The sequence below is a fragment of the Urocitellus parryii genome, chromosome 11, assembly GCF_045843805.1.
Source record: "Urocitellus parryii isolate mUroPar1 chromosome 11, mUroPar1.hap1, whole genome shotgun sequence".
Taxonomy (NCBI): Eukaryota; Metazoa; Chordata; class Mammalia; order Rodentia; family Sciuridae; genus Urocitellus; species Urocitellus parryii.
In genome coordinates this window covers 25,198,486-25,218,831 of record NC_135541.1, presented here as the reverse complement: position 1 = coordinate 25,218,831, position 20,346 = coordinate 25,198,486, and the positions used below count along the sequence as shown (strand labels likewise).

Sequence of the window (20,346 nt, the reverse complement as noted above, 5' to 3'; positions counted from 1 at the left end):
CCTGGGACCTTAGTATTTGTTTCATATACAATCATGCACACTTAATTTGAAAAAGGAAGCCCCAGTATATTTTGATGTATTAATTAGCACCAAACAAGAGTACAGTTCCTTTTTTTTTTTTTAATAAACAAACAAACAAAAAACCCAATCAATAAACCAACTGGAGAGCTAATGGACTCAGCCAATACTGCTGACATAGATATTATACATTCATGTAAATACACAGCCTATTCTACCCTAAACAACGGTGTGGCTGGTTCTCAGCCTTTGTTCATGTTGGCAATTGTCCCCATGTTGCAGTGATGGAGCCAGTCTGTTTCTGAAACAAAATTGTTATTTAGGAACTTCCTACACAAAGCTCATCTGTCTTTTTTGTTGGAAACAAGTCTAAAATTGGTGTGGAAAACTTCGATCTTTCAAGGACTACCACTGGACGAAGATAATGAAGCTGTTTTAAGGCAAGCTCTCCACAGTCTGTTAATGCTTTGTCCAATACAACCCTCAGGTTTTCCAAAGAAGGAACTGTTGTTGTTTCAGCTACTATTAATGGCGGGATTGCAGTCAAGTTCTCATGAACTGTAGAGTCACTGGAAGAATGAGGTATGTCAACTTCAGGGTCGTTGTTATTAACTATATTATTTGTCGTAACATCCCCTGTTAAGTCATTACTGGGTGGTGAAGAATTACTTAATGTTAAGTGCTCTGAAGACTCCCAATCATCAAATTCATCCTCTTTCTCTTCACTTTCCTGAATAAATTTCAGAAATGAAGATTCAAATCCCATAGGTTTGTAAGCCTTCAAATCAAATGACCTGGGCTGTGAATGTTTCCTAAAACTCTCTTTTGGGACATGGGTTGAATTTTTTACAGTGTTTTCTTGCCCTGAACTGTGCTGCCCAGTTTCTTCATCTTTGATCCTTGGTAAAGGCAGCTGGAAACTTGGGAAATAAGTCCCACTTTCAGTCCCACTGGGATTAGATATGGAATTTTCTATTTTACAGGGAGGAGACTGAACTATATTACATTGTTCCAGAGAAGTGGTTTCTGAACTATGGTTACATTTCAAAGTTCCTCTGTAGAGCAGAGCGTCTGTATCAAATGCTGGGTTGCTTTCTGCACACCCTTTCTGACCACTATCCCTTTCACCTGGATGAGAAGAATCAGTGTTCTGGAGGGGTGCCTTACTGTCACCCAGGGAATGGCTGTGCTTCATGTGCTCTGATTCACAGCTTATATTTTCTTCTTTCTTTATACAGAGCTCTGCTTCAGAAGGAGGCTCCTCCTTTATTTTGGTACCGTACTTAACACAAACAACAAGGTTTTCCATCTGTTGCTCTAAATAGGCACTGCTCATCTGATGAGTGCGTTTGTAATGCCTCACTATGCTGCTCTCCAATTTTACCACAGATAAACATCCCTGAACCATGCAGGGGTACTGTGTGTGCTCAGACTGTTCTACACACATATGGAGGGCTTCAGCTCTTGTTTTAAAACTAATTGGAGCTTTCTTTTCTTTGATTAAACCACATTTTTTAGATTTAGCATTAAATGACCTCCTGGTAGTCTGATGTTCGTGCCCCTGTGTGTGAGCTGTTTGACATACCTTTTCACTTCTTAGTAGCTTTTCATTTGCTACTTTTTGGCTTCTGAATAGATCATCATAATAGTCCTTATGTCTGTAATATACATGTTGTGAGTAATTACTGCGATGGGTGAAAATCTGGCCACAGCCATTAAGATCACAATGAATTTCATAATCTGAATGTATTTCTCCTTCAATATTATGCTGTTCCATCAAGTGGTGTTTCAATTTGCTGAATGTATAAAAAACAGCAGGGCATTGAGGCTGGTTACAGGAAAACCTTGCTACAGATTCAGTTTCAGAAAGTACTTTAGGCTCTTCAATATGGTCTAGGTTATGAGAGTCACTACAGTGCTTAGCAAGAGCTTTGGAACAGAGGAAACGTTTGTTACATTCCTTATATTTGCAAGCAAATATCTTTTTACATTTTACAAGTTCCCTTTTGGTTCTTGCTTTGTCTTTTTCTAAACATAATTGTTCTTTGTTGTACTGATGTACAGTTCTGTAATGGCGAATTAAGCCTTTTAGATTAGTGAATGAAGAATTGCAAGTTTTATGGATACAATGGAATGGTTTATGGTATTTATTCAAAATATAGCACAGGTTTCCTTTAGCAACTGTTCGCCTGCTACCTCTCCCCTCTCTTCCTTCTCCTTCTTCTCTATGGCTGCCTATTGGTGATGAGATATCAGATGTTTTACTTTCAGTTTCTTCACAAGATGACTCCAAATCTGTTTCTGAACTGCATTCATCCTTTTTAGAATGACAACGTGGCTTCTCAGAGTTGCTGCTGGGATCACCTCCAAGTTCTGTAGAACAATCACCTTTCAACCTATCTACTGAGCATGGGCCTTCATGATCGTATTTTTCATTGTCTAAAAGTTTGTGAGTTGCTCTGTCACTGCCAATTTGATGTTTATTTTTATAATGAATCCTAAGGTGTGTTTTTCTTGTAAATGACCTTTGGCAAATATGACATTGGAATGGGGAATACCGATGTTGAAACATTGTTAGCTGAAGGACTTTTTCTTTTGAATAATTATGCTTTTTAAGATAATGCATTAACAAAGCTTCTCTGGTCACAAATTCATATTTGCATCCTTGAAGCTCACAGAAAAAAGGCTTAGCCGCCAACTGTGCAAGGTACTGACTTGGCACATTTTCATCTTGATTCTGAAAATTAAGGTCTGAGATAGTAGATGAAACCGATTGAAGAGACTTAGCACCACTGGATGGGTACCCCTGCAATGACCCTGAGAAAGATCCATGTGCTATTGAGTTTTTCAAGCTTAAATGTTTCAAACGTAACAGAAGTTCCAACATAGTATCTTCTGTACATGGCCTTTTAGAAGTACAAATGGAAGCTTCTGAGGAATAACCTTGAGGCTCTCGCTTACATTTAATATGAATATTGTGATCTAGACCTTCATCTGGGGAGTCACTGTTTGTATCTGAACTAGGTTTAGGATCTACATCAAACTTTGTCTGATTATGTTCATTACCCAAACAGGGAAAGAGATCTTCTGTCTTTATCTTTTTGGGTTTGAAATGGTATGGATGTACCTTCCGCAGGTGCTTCTGCATCCCTCTTGCATTTTTGTATGTGGAACTGCAGCCATCAAAACCACAGGTAAACTTAGTCCCATCAAAACAAACTGCCATACTGGAACATTTTTCTTTCAAATTGGCAGGCACAAATACCTTCTCATGAGATAATAATATGTCCTGCATGGTTTCAGAGTGATCCAGTGTGTCAATTAACTCTTCATTTAATGAAGCTGAAGAACTGTGACTTAACTGATCACTAGAATTACTGTCACTGTTTTCTTTCAGATTTTCTGCAGTTTCTGTATCTATCTGAGAACTAGCTGTTCCTGCACAGAAAAGAAGATCTTCAGGTAAATGTGATCTATCAGTTTGGTTGAGTAGATGGTGCTGAGCAACACAATCTTGTTTTTCACCTGCTATAGACTCCTCAAGTTTCACTGATTTCTTTATGTCTCCATTTGAACCTTCAACATTATGCATTGAGAGGTGATTCTGGTATTCAATTTTGGAATAATAGAACTTTTTGCAGCCAAGAACGTTGCAAGTGTAAGATGCATCCCTAAAATGTTGTGCTTCATGATGGTAAAGCTGTCCCAAGTCACTGAAAACAATATTACAGCCATTTAATTCACATTTATAACGAAGATCATCATGTTTTTGTTTATGATTAAGTAGTTCATTCACGGATCCAAACCTAGCATAACAGTCTATAGACACACACATATAAGGTTGGGGACCACAATGCACTTGTTCATGTTCTCGCAGGTGAAAAGCAGACATGAAATGCCGTCGACAGTAAGTACACTTCTCTCTTCTATTTTTCATATCCAAGTAGTGCTTGGCATTTTCATCATTATTTTGGTGTTCAGCTTTAAGATGCACACTTAAGTATTTAAATTGTTTAAACACACGGGAACAGTCTGTCCCGGGACACGGGTACAAGTCTCTGTCTTGCAGGTGGCAATCTTCTAATTTGCTGAATGTGACATATTCATGAGACTCTCCTTTGGCTTGTTCATTCAATGACTGATTTTGCTCCAGGGTTGCAGAGGGGCTCTTGGGACAAATACTCTTTTGAGAGCCTTTTAAAAGTAATTTCTTTCTAGAGCGTTCCCTTCTGCTTGGTGGCATTTTAACATGTTCCATTACATGAGGAACAAATATTTCTTTTCTCTTGAACTTTCTAATACAAACTGGACAGGTGTAAATTCCATCTTCCATATGCATTTTAGAATGATGAAGAATCCGGGCCTCTATACATTCCCGCTTACATAACAAACAGAAAAACTTATACTGAAGCCACCTCTGGTATCTTTCAGAAGAGCCAATGGGTTTTTTGTCTCTTTTCTCCTTATGCTGATCTGTCAAATCTCTTCTTCTAAATTGTTTATCTTCTTTACCTTCATCATAGTCACTGAGAAATGACTCTAAAACATCTGTGTCATTAATTGACATTTCATAGCCACTTAAATCATCATCAGAATCTGAGGCTTCTTGTCCTAGGAGTTGGTGGCAGTGTCGTTTTAAAGTTTTCCAGTCCCAAAATTCAGGATCAAAAGGCCAGTGGGCTTTTAAAGCTAATAACAACTCACATCGAAGAGAATTTGGAACGGGTGCATTTTCTTCATCAAATTTTTGATCTGGTTGCAAATATAGTTCTTCCAACATATTAAATCCATCCAAACTGGGTTCAATTAAGAATTCTGTAAGCTGACAGGCTCGTCTAACTTCTAAATCCTCTGGTAAAAGACAGGAAATTGTTTTACAAACTGATGCCTTCATCTCCTCATCCTCACTTGACCTGAGTTGAAGAGCTCTGACACATAATAAAATTGACACCCCAAGACCAGCATCTTGTGCCTGTAAGAAAAAGAGGGAAGAAAAGTTATTGTTAAATATATAGAGAGATTCATTCCCTATTTTAGGTCTTAAAATCTTTATAGATTCATTCCCTATTTTAGGTCTTAAAATCTTTATAGAGTTTTTTAAATTTCATCTTAAATATTTGTCCATGAAAATTACATTTAGATCCTTCTTGTTTCAAGAAGCAAAGTACTGGATTAGAAAGATGTTACAGCCATGAACAATAATGATATATATATTTATGGAATATCCAATTATACATGGCATAGTATATTAAAGCATTCCCTAGTACTGGGGCTGTAGCTCAGTGGCACAGTACTTTTCTAGCACATGTGAAGCACTGAGTCAATACTAAGCACCATGTTAAAAAAAAAAAAGCAAATAAAATAAAGGCATGCTGTCCATCTACAAGTACCAAATAAATAAATAAAAAATAGTTTATTTTTTTTTAAAAGCAGTCCCTAACGCTCAAGATAATTATCTATATGCCAGATGATGTATAAACAATAAATACCTATGAATTCAAAGGAATACAGGACAAATAAGGATTTAAAGAATGATGGTAAGGTGGGTAAAAAGAACAGGGTTTAAGTAAACAAGGAAGAGGAAACTGGTATAGAACTTAGGCTAAAACTGAATTCGATTTAAGGAACACCACTGTTTCATGAACACTTGGGTTTTTCAAAACCCCAAAGCTAAAATCATGATTCTTTTCCATTTTCTCCTAAAAGAATTTAGTACTTCACAGACATGGGTGAACCAAATCTCAGTTTTCCATGGAAAAAAATATCAGGAATTAGAAAAATATTTCTATCATAGCAAATTCTTAGAACTAGTCAAAAATCAGGAAGATGATCTTGTCTAAAATAAAGATTAGTGATTATAAAATAATTCTGTATCTGAGAGATGAAATGGAATGTGAGAATACCTGAGAAAAGAAGTGAGATATGTGAAAGATGGTTTAGAACGTGGTGAGTAAAAGTACAGACCTTAAAGGCAGAATCTGATGTCTTTGAACCTGATTTACTACAAGGGATGAATTTCTCAACTCCCTTTATCTTCCTTACCCTCTCTTTTCTTCACTGGTAAATTAACAAAAGTGGTAGAATTAGATTTTTCTACTAAGGATGTTATAAAAATGAAATAGGACAATATAAAATGATTGCTACAATGCTGGCACATAGCGAGTACTCAACAGAATACCATGGAAAGTAACAGTAAATTCCACTATTAAACAGTAAACAATTTGATAAGCAATTATTCTGCATTGAGCATCATTCTAAATACTGGAAACATATATACTATTAATTAACAGAATCCTAATTATTATAGGCACTTGTTCTAAATAAAGTCTTTTGCATACTTTATCCTCATCTGTAAATAAAGAACCCAAGGCTTGGGAGGTTAAAATGTCCAATGGCAATACCAGCTAGTGGGCAGAGGAGCAAGGATTTAAACATATAGCATGCTTCCAGGGCTGGAAGTCCTAATCACTTTTATTATATACTGGCTCCAATCTTAACTGACTTGGCTATATTCTATGTGCCCTTGATACAAATATGCCAAGCCACTCTTGTTCTGGGAACTTCCTGGTTTAAAATCCAACAATTTCTTTGTGTCCACAAATTTCTTCAAAATTCAGCTCCATATTCCATATCCTGATTCTAATTTATTCACCACTCCTTTAGCCATTAAGTTCTTGGTACATCTGTTCAGAGGTATAATGGTATTTCTAGTTATTTTTTTTAAATGTTAGAAATATCACAAGTTTTACCATCTCAATCATATTAGGGTGTTTAAGAAAGAATGGAAATTCAGTGCAGTTTGCTTCATATGGTCTTCCAAAAGGAGTTAAGTAATAATCACTTGGTGAGAGCCTGTGAATTATCTTAAGATTTACCTGACTTTCTTCACATCTTCTATGCTCTTACTTATAAATGACAACCTTACATCACATTATGCTAAAGCTGGGCATGGTGGTACACACCTGAAATCCCAGCAGCTTGGGAGGCTGAGGCAGAAGGATCACAAATTCAAAGCCAGCCTTAGCAACTTAGTGAGGCCCTAAGCAACTCACTGAGACCCTGTCTCTAAATAAAATATAAAAAAGGGCTGGAAATGTGGCTCAGTGGTTAAGTGCCCCCAAGTTCAATCCCCAGTACCAAACAAACAAAAAACACAATCCATCCATCCATCCATCCATAGTCTAGCCCAAACTGCTGTGAATGAGCATATGGTCCTTACAAATCACATCTCTCTCATTTTCAGCTTCTTTATTATTAAGAAAGGATTAAACTAGACAAAGTCATATTTCCTAAAATAGTAATACCACAATATATTTCATCAAAAATGAAAACATATTAAATGGTCATATTAAACTAGGTCAAAGATGACCCCCTTTCTTATATCTACTTCAAAACAACCATATAGTAGTACTTCAGATTAGACAAAGGGGAATGACAGGAAGAGAGGGGAGATGGGAATAGGAAAGACAGGAGAATGATTTGACCAGCGTAACTCCAAATCATGTACAATGTAAAGAATGGGAAGTTATACTCCATGTGTGTATAATATGTCAAAATACATTCTATTATATAACTAAAAAGAATAAAAAAACTTAAAAAAAAACCAACAACCACATCTAACATTCATTTTGCCACACTAATTTTAAAGTTCTAGATATACTCATGATACTGAAAAGTCATCCTTTTCACTTATGACTTTCTTAAATCACAGAATCAAAGTTTAATAACTTTGATTTAATTTAAATCTCCAAATGATGGTCTGGCTTAAGCTCTTTATTTATAGAAAACTAGAGCCCAGAAAATAAAAAGGCACTATATTAAGGATGTTTCTATTATGTATTGTTTCTTTCTGCAAGAAACTAAATATCCATACAGGATTTTCAGCATCATTAACTTCATCCATCCCAAGTCTGTCTTTTGTTATTGTTGTTTATTGGTATCAGGATTGAGCCCGGGGGCACTTAACCACTTACCCACATCCCCAGTCCAAAATTTTTAAATTTTGAGGCAGGGTCTCACTAAGTTACTTAGGCTGGTCTTGAACTTGCAATCCTCTTGTCTCAACTTCCCAAGTTGCTGGGATTACAGGCATGCACCACTGTGCCTGGCTCAATTTTCCCCTTTTTAGAGACAGGGTCTCACTTATGCTACCCAGAATGGTTTTGAACTCTCAATCCTTCTGCCTTAGACTGAGCAGTTGAAATGGCAGGTGCACAACACAGCATCCAGTGTGGAGTCTCAATTTGAAAGGGATTCTCACTCCTCTTTCGCCTACCAATTCATATCTCATCTACCCTTTACACTTTCACAGTTTCTTGTGGTAAGCAGAATTATAAATTATAAAATGACTCCTAGTAGATTCTCACTTTTATATAATCTCTTCACCTTGAGCATGAGTTCAATTTGTAAATATACAGTTTCTAGGAATCAAGAAGAGATTTTGGTTGATAACCAGAAAGAAAAGAGGAACCTACAACTAAAAGGAACTAAATTCTGTCAACAAAAATGAGCTTGGAAATGGATTTTTCATAGAGCTTCTCATAAGAACTTACCTTAGCTGACACCTTGATTTTAGCCTTGTGATACTCTGAGCAGAGAACATTTTTACCCTTTCCTATCTTCAGTGGAGAAGACTAGATCAACATATTTTTAATAAAGGATAGGATTGGGGAGAGGGAATGGATTATCAAAGATACAACTGTGCTTTGACTTTAATAAAAATACTTCTTGGATGTTACCAAATAAGTAATTCATAAACATAAAATCATGAACCTTTATAGATATGGTCATATTAAAAGCTCAGACATGAGCAGACATGAAAAAGGAGGGAAAAAAAAAGTATAACAACTCTTATCCCAAACCCTTATGAGAATAATTTTTGTTTAGGACGCTTCATTTTATTTTAGAAAACACACCTTTCCTCAAAATATCTAACTTATCTCCTATTTGTTTGTACAGAAGTTTATAACTTGTATAAAAAATAGATTATTTTGGAACTATTCTAGTATGTTAAAATCTAGAAAAGGTACCACTTCATTAACAGGGTGGTAAAAAAACAATTATTTTTTTTCATTTATAATACTAAGTTAATTAGCAAGCAGACCTGCCTATATAAAATATGCAGTATTATTCTAGGAAAAGATACAGGAAACATAATTTTCCCTTCCCCTAGGGAACATGGTCTTCATTTCAAATTACTACTTTCCATTAAAGAAATCAGCAACAAAGAACCTATGGATTCCTAAGAGACAATATGCAGAAACAGCTAGACATAGCCAATTCCATAATGTTATTAAACTTCATTATCACTCATCTCTTCTCTCTAGCCACAACTGACATAGAAAGCATACATTACTCACTTCAGTCTGTATAACTCTAATCAAGCAAAACAAATGCTGCTGTGTTTTAGCTATGACACCAAATTGGCGACAGCGCTCCAAAAAAGTATCTAAAGAAGGGTCAATTCTTCTTTGCAGTTTACTCCAGAAGAGAGTCAGCTCCCTATAAAAGAAAAAAAATGTTAAAGCACTTAAAGCAACTAGTATTTGCTATCCCACTCCTAAAAACCTCCTAAATTGGTAACATTATTAAGAATCCTCCCTGAAAATTCCAATTTCTTTCTTTTTTGTTTAGAGAAAAACAAAATCAATGAAAGACTACTTCCTTTATGATGGCATATAAAATCTCTTTATTTATATTCCACCTTGTTCTAAAAGGTCTTTCTTTGTAACATTGGTAATTAATTATACTGACTGAATTAAATGCTGTCCTATGAGGCAAGCATCATTAGACTATACTACCAATGAAATCTATAGAATTAATAAATATTCAATGGGCACACTTCTATACTGATCTTATTTTATGTCTTTCCTGCTCTAAAATGTCATGATGCTACTTAAGCTAACAAAACTATATAGCCAAGTGCAGCAGCATATGCCTGTAATCCCAGAGTCTCTGGAGGCTGTGACAGGAGGATCTCAAGTTCAAAGCCAGTCTCAGAAATAACCAGGCGCTAAGCAACTCAGTGAGACCCTGTCTCTAAAAAAAATACAAAATAAGGCTGGGGATGTGGCTCAGTGGTTGAGTGCCCATGAGTTCAATTCCCAGTACAAAAAAAGAAAAGAAAAGAAAAACTTATGTAAAATGGCACTCCAAGAAATGGCTAAAATACAGGAATCTTAAAAATAAATATTCATTATGAAAAAAAGAAAAGCTTGAAGAGAATACATTAGATAAAAACATTTAATGGATAAGAGGAAATGCCAAAGCAAAAGCACGTGAAAATTAAAAGCCACCAAGGACAGAAATGTTAATGTAAAATATGAGTTCAAGAAAAGACAATAGCAAAAAAAGCATGCTATCACTCAAAAAAGAAAGTAGCTCTTTGAAGTAAAACTTAAAATGGATGCTATATATTATTTGAGTTTTTTTAAAATAAAAAACGCTCATCTTGTTTTCATAAGTCAGTTTAAAAACACAGATATGTTTATTATCTTGCTATTAACACAGATTATTCTTTTTCTTTGTTTTTGCAGTATTGGGGATTGATAATTGAGTTAGTTAGATAATTGAGTTAGTTCCAGTCCCATTTATTTATTTATTTGTCTATGGTACCAGGGATTGAACCCAGGGACCCTTAAAGACTGAGCCACATCTGCAGCCCCTTTTTATATTTTATCAGAGACAGGGTCTACTTTTCTTACATTGTGTAAGTTGCTCAGAAAACACACCGAGTCCCAGTTTTGTCCAAATTGAAGAGTCTTTATTTAGCCGGCTGGCTGGTAACTGCCTCCCACAGGACCCACAGGACCCATAACCATCTCTGCAAGGAACAGCCCCAAACCTGAGCACTTTAGGATATTTAAGGCAAAAACTACAAAAACCACATCCAGGTTCCAGGTTGACATAGCTGCAAGCAAGCAGGTACAGAAGCTGAATTGGGCAGTTAGAGACAATGCAATGGATACATTGGTATTTCTCATGGGACTTTCCAGGTTGGCATAAGCAGCAAGCAAGCAGAAGGGAAGTGGGTGAAAATGACCCTAGTTCAGTACAAGTTAGAGAATGGTTACTGACGTCTAAACAATCTCTGACAAGGTATACTGCCTAAGAAAAATGGAAAATCAAAGAGAAGAACAATTTTACATTGTATAAGAGTTGCTATTTTGTGTTCAAATAACTATTAATGGGTACATGGACGGGGCTTTCACATGAGAGAAGCATTTCTTACATGATATGGAGTTTCAGGGTAAAATGGAATCTGTTTGGTCATTGCCAATATAGCCTGGCCCATAACAATAATATCTAATGAATAACATTAAGTTAAAATGCCTTTAAATGTGTCTTATAACTGGAAATAAAAATTGAAATAGGACAGCTTTGAAAATAGCCACTAGTCAGGCAAACTGAGATGATTATTTTTATACTCACAAGATTGCTTTACTCAGATTTAACTATCTTAACAGAAAAGTTCTGAGAATAGTGCAAAATTATAAAAAACAATAGAAATGAAGAATTATACATATGCTCAGAGAGAAAAAGGAGTATCTTTCAAAATATAAGAGCCTAAAATGCTTAATTTGGAATAAATCAAGCCCCATTCTGATTTACTATTTAAAAAAAAAAAGTATTTGAGAGATGTAAGTTTTCAACCTAACTTTCACCACTTTAGCAGATTTGCCTAACTTTAAACTTGTACCTAGTCAGTGAATCTTAGATAATTGATGTTGTTTACATTATATCTTCATAATAGTAACTGGCTTTGATAATTTTGTGCTGTTCAAATAGGATTTCACATATACGTCTTAATTCCAAATAAGCATGATCAAAAAACAGCATACTGTTATACATTGATATTTGCAAAGTTACAAATCAATGGTCTACAACTACTATTATCCATTCAAACATATAAATATGCCCGAAACCATGACAACCAGTGTATTATTCCTGAGAATGTGAAGATTAGTATTCAACCATCCATTCAAATCTGCATAATAAAACACTGAAATCACCAACCAATAGTAATTAAAAGCCTGCTGGATCATATATGTACTAGGACAAATTCTTCTTCAATTATATACAATATGGAATTTTAAAATGACCATATTCTAAAGAAGGCAGTGATTACTATAACAGTAATTGATCCCATGATCTTTTTTTCTTACAAAATTCAGTTGAATAAAACACACGTTGGTCTTTGCCACATGCTGGGGCCACAATTGTGAATTAGAAATATTCATGACCTTAGAATGGTTAGAGAATGGCACATAAAGTCTATTTATAGTTCAGTTGGTGCAGAATAGACATGAAAATACATTTAAGAAAAAAGTGTTCAATATACAAAATTTAAGCTCAAATAAGTTAAAAAAAAATGCCAGTCTATCAAATACTGACTAAAAGCTTAATATGGAGGTTCCAAGTTCAACGGTATGATTTTATTTTTAAAGTAGCAGCAATAATTACACATTGATGATACATCAACTCATTCAAAATGGTTACCTTTTTCATTTGCAAGGCTACTGGAATTATATTACCAATGCCAGACATCCACAGGGAGTTTATTATTCTAGTGTTTCATTTTATTTCAGATAGTCAAAAATCTTTTGGGGCCAGGGTTAATGAATAAACTAAGTGGTAAACCTTTTAAGAATAATAATTTGGTGACTGCTGTATTTTTCTTTGAATTGCTTAGAAGACACTTACATTTAACAAACTGAAGTAAGTGACTAATATTTTCTTTCCTTTACTCATTATAGCTTCTCAGGAGTCAAGAAATCCCTGTTAATCCCTTCCTGCTGCAGGGCAACAGCATTAATCCTAAAGCCACTAACATCTTTGGAAAAGTGAATGGCGGCTGAGTGAAGAAGGGGAAAAAAAAATTTATGGGGCAATGTAAAAGGGAAGCTGTGTCAGGAATATTAAAAGAACTGTGAATATAACACATTCTATATATGATTTTATTTATTCTTTGCATTAAGAACTAGCAGATATCATTTCATTATTGACAATGAAATCAATTTAATCATAACAAGAAGAAATGAAGTTTGATCCTAAACTAAATGTATGTTTTACTGAAGTTAAAAATCCCTAAAACAAAATGCTGTTTCCAACGTAAATAATCCTGGCTCAAAAGCACTCAGGGTCCCCTAATCAAGACTATGCAAAATCAATCTAGTCATACAGCTTACTCCCTTGCATTGCTCTCCAAATACTTTGGTGTACCTTTTTCTAATCTCTGATAGCATTACCTATACCCCGCTAACCTGATATCGACTCTTACATTTTAGAATTTTCCTGTGTATCAGGTTTGTCCTTCTGGTCTAAACAGATCCAATACAGTTAGAATTAAAGAACCATGGGTACACTTACTGTTGATATATACACATATATGATATATATACATATATAAGCAAGTAATACTATACTCTGTAGGCAAATAAGATAAACTGAATTAAAACCAAAATAATACAATTCAATTATATGGTAACAAAGTTGCAAAAGAGATTAGTACTCACTCAAATGGATTTTTTCTGAGGCAAATCTGACCTAGAAACCTAAATAATTTGATCCTTTTCACCAGTGTGTTTCCAAACAAGAGGGGCAAACGACTATCAGGAGACACTAATAAATGTAAAGGAAATCAATCTAACACTAATTTATTTCATACTGACATCATTTTATTTACAAGGTATGAGACATATATTATAGTCAATAGACAATTTTCTGTGGGAAGATCAAAAGAAATTTCTGTTTCTAGACTAAATTAAGCCAATGATATTTGCATGATTTCACTTGGGAGCAAAATTTATTCATGTCATCATTTAATTTACTAAGACTTTAAATTTGAAACAATATTTCACATAAGCCCCTAAATGCTATAACATGCTAACAAAGCATATACAAACTAAATATACTTACCAAGAACAATACACACTTGCAGTTTGGAGCTGCTGGGTAAGATAAGTCGTACAAAGAACAAATGCTGTGTTATCTTGACCCTCAGATTCCAGATTACATATGATGTCTAATACTTCCTTGCAGTCAACCTTTGCAATCTATCAAAAATGAGATGACTAAGTTAAAGAGACATGTTGGTGACTTATCTATAAACTTTGTTATGTAATAATAAAACTTCTTTGTAGTATTTTCTTTGATAATTGTTGAGGCAAGAATTTTCTTCTGTTGACTAATGGCTGAATAGTTCTGCATAAATAGTTCACAAACAAAGAAGGGAACTAATACTTCTAAGGAAGTTCTATTACATTCTCAACACAGATATGAACATTGTATATAGTTTTTTTTAAACTATACAAATGAACATTACTATCACATAAATGAGTCAAATTTTACATAATAACCATAGGTTATTTTTGCCTTGAAGTATAATCTTTTTTTTTTTTTTTCCCTGTTTTTGATTATTTTTTCCCCAATTTTCTTCAGGTCACTCTAGTTATAGGTATTAAAATATATGGCTTTCCCTTACTGCCAAATAGGGCTAAAGGAGACCAGTTCAGAAATTGTTTTAAATATAAATGGTATATTAACATTTTTTCAGCTGGGCATGGTGGTGCATGCCTGTAATCTCAGCAATTTAGGAGGCTGAGGCAGGAGGATTAAGTTCAAGGCCAATGTCAGCAACTTCCCAAGACGCTGCCTCAAAATAATAAAGAAAAAAGGGCTGTGGGCCAGGTGCAGTGGTATATACCTATAATCCCAGCAGCTCGGGAGGCTCAGGTAGGAGGACTGTGAGTTCAAAGCTAGCCTCAGCAATTCAGGGAGGCCTTAAGCAACTTAGTAAGACCCTGTCTCTAAATAAAATATAAAAAAGGGCTGGGGATGTTGCACTGTGGTTAAGTGCCCCTGGGTTCAATTCCTGGTACCAAACAATAACAACCACAAAAAGGGTTGGGGATATAGCTGTGTAGCAAACAGCCCCTGGGTTCAATCTCTAATACCCAAAACAAAAAATTTAAGAAGTCAGTTTTTCATAGGATTAAGAAAAAAATATTTTGTATCAATGAGTTTTGTTTATTTTCAAGACAGGGTCTTGCTATGTTGTTCAGATTAGTCTCAAACCTCTAAGTCTTAAGTGATTGAAATTCCCATCAGCCTTCCAAGTAGCTGGGAAAATAGGTATGCACTATTATGCCCAGCTTATGAGTTTTTTAAACAATTAGAATTCTTTTTAGAAATACATCATTCTCATTTATACTATTTAAGACATCTTTTTAAAATTTTCCTCCTTTTTGGTACTGAAGATCGAACCAGGAGTGCTTTAACTACTGAACTACATCCCCAGTACTTTTTGAGACAGGGTCTCACTAAGTTGCTAAGAGTCTTGCTACATTGCTTTAGCCTTCTGAGTCACTGGGATTATAGGTATATGCCACTACATCCAGTTTATTTAAAGAAATCTTTTTTTTTTTTTTTTAAAGAGAGAGTAGAGAGAGAGAGAGAGAGAGAGAGAATTTTTTTAATATTTATTTTTTAGTTCTTGGCAAACACATCTTTGTTGGTATGTGGTGCTGAGGATCGAACCCGGGCCACACGCATGTCAGGCAAGCGCGCTACCGCTTGAGCCACATCCCCAGCCCTAAAGAAATCTTAAAAACAAAACAAAACAAAAAAAAACTTGGGAAAAACAGCCAAATTTGGGGGGACTCTTTCTTCTATAGTGAAAAAGAGGATAAAATGAGAATCAGACATTTACAGACCTTTTCTCATGCTACTTTATCATTTCTCTTAGTAAACAGAATTATCAGGACATAATCTTGTAACTGTCAGCATTATAAATATCAATTATATAGGACACCAAATATATAAAACAGATAATCTCAGGACAAATGTGATACGTATCACAGCAAATGAGGTAAACAAATCAACTCCTCCGAGTACTATCAAGTTGCAAAAGGTGGTTCTAAGTCTCTAATTTAGTCACATCTTAACACAGGAGGAGAAAGGCTTCTTTCAAAGCTCAGCTCAAATGCCATTTTCTCAGAGAAACTTTTTTGTTATGCTTTAGATCTGAGGTGTCCCCCAAAAGCTCATGTGGGTGACACAATGCAAGAAGGCTTAAAGGTGAAATGATTGTCAGGAGACCCTTAACCTAATCAGTACATTAACCCACTGGGATTAACTTGGCAGTAATAGTAGGCAGGTAGGCTGGAGGAGGGGAGTCTCTGGGGTGTGCTTTTAAGGTTTATATTTTGTTGTGGTAGTTAAGAGCTCTTTGTTTCATGATTCCATGTCCTGACCTACTTTCCTCTGCCACATTCTTCTGCCATAATGTTCTGCCTCACCTAGAGCCCCAAAGAATAGAGTCAATTATCTGTGGATTGAGACTCAGAATCTGTGAGCCCCCAAATAAACTTTTCCTCTTAAAATTGTTCTCATTGGATCTTTTGGTCACAGCGGCATAAGAGCTGATTAAAACACCTTTCCTAACTTCTAAGACTGTTATTAGAATACCCTTCAAGCACTTTTAAATTCCTCCTTTATTGAATTTATCACAACTGCAATTCAATCATTTTCTGGGCAATTGATTACCATCTGTCTTCTCTGCTAGAATATAAAATCTAGTTAGGGACTAGGTACATTTTTGTTCAAAACTCAGCATTTATCACAGTGTTTGGACCATAGGAGACATCCAGTAAATAGGTGTTAATGAATGGAATAAATGAATCAGGTTTAGTCAAGATAAGAAGTTCATATTTACAAAGCAAATCTTACACAATTCTGTGTTCTCTAAACTTTTCTGAAACAACATGTAGTGAGTTAAGAGCAACAGTATAGTATAGTGGTTAAGAGCATCATTTTAGAAACAGAGTTGGAGCTACTGGATAAGTTGTATAAAATCTTACTGTGTAGATTCTATTCCTGCTCTATAGTACCAGGGGTATGAGCCTGGCTAGGATACATAAATTCTCTGTGTTGCAGTTTCCTCATCTGTAAAGTAGGAATAGGAGAATTTCCCTCACAGAGTTATTATAAAAATAATGCTTTTTCTTTTCTGTTTTTTTTTTTTTTTTTTTTTTTTGCTCAGGGGCACTTAACCACTGAGCGGTATCCCTACCCTTTATTATTCTTTATTTTGAGACAGGGTCTCACTAAGTTGCTGAGGCTAGCTTTGAACTTGTGATCCTTCTGTCTCAGCATCCTGAGCTGCTAGGCATGAGCCACTGCACCCAGTAGAAAAATATATTTTTTAAAGGAATTGGCAAATAGGGAGTAATTTATAAGTGTTGTTAAAATGTTTTCATGGGCTGGGAATGTAGCTCAGTGGTATAGCACTTGCTTATCATGTGTAAATCCCTGGGTCTGAAATCCCAGTACCCTAAAAGAAAATAAAGAATGAATACTATACAAATCATTTTCAAAAGATAACATCATTCTCAGAAAAATCACTTGATGGTAATTTTATCTCATTAGTACTAGAGGCAAAATTAGTTTGCTAAAGCCTAAAGTATAACTAAAATAAAATTTCATTTTGAGGAGGGAAAAAAAAAACCTTATCAGACATCATGAAGATGGAATTCTATAGATGCCTAAAACAATCATTTTCTCATCTGTAAGCCGAACAAATCAGAAGCCTCATCTAGAGAGAAAATCACCACCATATAACCACTTAAAATTATACTCATCCAAAGACCAAAGAGTTCCTATAGTAAGAAAAGAACTACTTCAGAACAAGCACTATGATCCATGCCAAGCTAAAACTCCCATTGAAAACCAATCCTAAACCAGGCATGATGGCACATGCCTGTAATCCCAGCAGCTCAGGAGGCTGAGGCAAGAGGATGGCGAGTTCAAAGCCAGCCTTAACAAGGTGCTGTCTCTATTTAAAAAAAAAAAATAGGGCTGGGGATGAGGCTTAGGGGTTGAATGCCCCAGTACCAAAAAAAAAAAAAAAAAAAAAAAAAGAAAGAAAGAAAAGAAAAGCAATCCTAAAACTCAAAGCAATTAAGTTTAGAAAAGGCAGGATAAATTCTCTAAACCGGATTTACAAATCAGAATGGAAATAATATCCAACTTTTATTTCTAGAACATTTTTTTTTAATATTTATTATTTAGTTTTCGGCAGACACAACATCTTTGTGTGTGGTGCTGAGGATCGAACCCAGGTCGCATGCATGCCAGGCAAGCACGCTACTGCTTAAGCCACATCCCCAGCCCTCTAGAACATTTTTATCCTTTTTATTGTATTATCTCATTTTTTGTTGACTCTCAACCCAAGAATCTATAAGATTGGGGAGGCAGGCAATACTATTTCTACTTGGGTGGAGGGAGAACCCAGAAGAGACTACTTCTTGTTTCAAGTCAATTATGGCAAAGAATCAGAAATAACAGTAAACAAAATTAAAAACTACTCTCACTTCTACAAGGAAGTGTTTAAAGTTTAAAATGGTACATTTCAAGTAAAATTTCATTAACCTAATATAATGGGGGGAAAAGGAAATGATATGAAGAATTTAAGTTAGTAGTTTAAAGGGCATACTTATTTCTACTATCTCCATTTATTACAAATAATCTACAGAAGAAAACTGCCTAATAACTAGTGTACCATAGGCCTTAATTCTTCTCAATTCTTCAAGGTCCACTTGAAAACTCTTTCCCTTATGAAATCTTCTTTCACAGACTATTCTAGTATCTAGTATTTGCTTGCTATGCTCTGAATTCATAGCATCTTGTCAACATTTAACCTTCTGACTCATACTGACTGGCCTTTGCCCTTTACTATTTATGTGCTCTTACTTTGGCCCTCCAAATAGACCATAATATTATGTATAGCATAGCCCTACACATAATATTTAAAATCTTCAGTACATAAAATGCTGTAAGGAAAAAAAAAATCTCTGTTAAAAATGTAGTTGCCTGGGAAAGCAGCTATTCACTAATACTCACACAGTGCTAAGTACTGAGGATATAAGCCAAATTGATTTTTGCCCTCATGGATATGCCAGTCTAGTCAGAAAGAATTAATAAGGAATCAATTACTAATAATTATAAAGTATATTAAAAGCTACAACAGGGGAATATAGAATATTTTTTAAAATATCTTTGGTAAGAAGAACCTAATGCAAATTTGGGGGATCCAAAAGCACTTTCTTGTTGAAGTGACATCAAAAGTAAAAACCAAGGCCAGGCTCAGTCATTCAGGCTTGTAATCCCAGTTACCTGGGAGGCTGATACAAAACGATGGCAAGTTTGAGCCCAGCCTTGCAACTTAGTGAGACAATAAAAAATAAAACACAATACAAAATAAAAAGGGCTGGGGATGTAGCTCAGTGGGAAAGCATCCCTGAGTTCAATCTCAATCCCAATAAAACAAGAAAAACTTCAAAAAGAAAGAGTAGAAATAAAATTATTTCAGTATAGCTAAGGACAACCCAGCAGTAGTGCTGGAGCATCAAATCCAGGCAGTTGCCAGGAGTAGAAACACTTTTGTTTTTCTATTATCTCAGTGCCTTCCGAGTCTACCATAGGCACAGCCCTAATCAAGCAAAGCTTATCTCTACCAACTTCTTAAATTAAAACTAACTTCAATTTTCTCCAAATGTTACATATATCCCAGCAAACTTGAAGTACAAATGTTCTATTAGTAGCACTTAATATTACTTTTCACTTGGCACTTGGCACAGAATACAAAACTATTTCTGATAATGAAGAATCTAAGAGATAAAAACAAAATAACGAAATGGTTATATTACTTGACCCCAACCTTTTCTAATAAACAGTTTGCACTACAAACCAAACACATGCTACAAAACACTTCTCAGTTCAACTAAATTAAAAATTAAAGTCACTGACAAATTTCTGAGAATTTCAGTGAGTTATCTATGTACTTGGACAAGATACAGTAGTTATTCTTAAATATGATTCCTAGTCTTAGGATTTATATGTTATAGCTATTATGTTGAATATATGTATAAATAGGATTAGTTTGTCAATTTCTACAAAAAAGATGAGATTTTGATATGAGTAGCATTGTACTATTCAATTTGGGGAGTACTATACCATCTTAAGAAAATAAAATTTTCTGATCCATGAACATGGATGTTGTTGTTTAGATAATTTTGTTGTTGTGGCAGTGCCAGAGTTTGAATTCTGAGCCTCATGCATTTCAGGCAAGTGCCCTAACACTGAGCTATACCATCACATCCACTTAGACCAATTTCTTTCCCCCAACAGTGTTTTAAGGGATGAGGTTGTGGCTCAGATGGAAGAATGCGTGCCTAGCATGTGTGAGGCACTGGGTCCAATTCTCAGCACCACATATAAGATAAGTAATAAATAAAGGTCAATCAACAACTAAAAAAAATTCTTTTAAAA

General features: G+C 35.1%; 1 protein-coding gene across 2 annotated transcripts in view; it reads right to left on the bottom strand.

The window, feature by feature from the left end:
- Positions 1–20,346, bottom strand: part of Rlf (RLF zinc finger) — a 70,297-nt gene continuing 49,951 nt past the window's right edge. For both annotated transcript variants that reach the window (XM_026393437.2, XM_077791343.1), the window contains 3 exons: positions 13,936–14,072; positions 9,378–9,519; positions 1–4,990 (listed from right to left, as the gene is read on the bottom strand). In XM_026393437.2, coding sequence (XP_026249222.2) covers positions 338–4,990; positions 9,378–9,519; positions 13,936–14,072 — 4,932 coding nt within the window. In that variant the 3' untranslated portion in view covers positions 1–337. The remainder of the gene's footprint in view (positions 4,991–9,377; positions 9,520–13,935; positions 14,073–20,346) is intronic.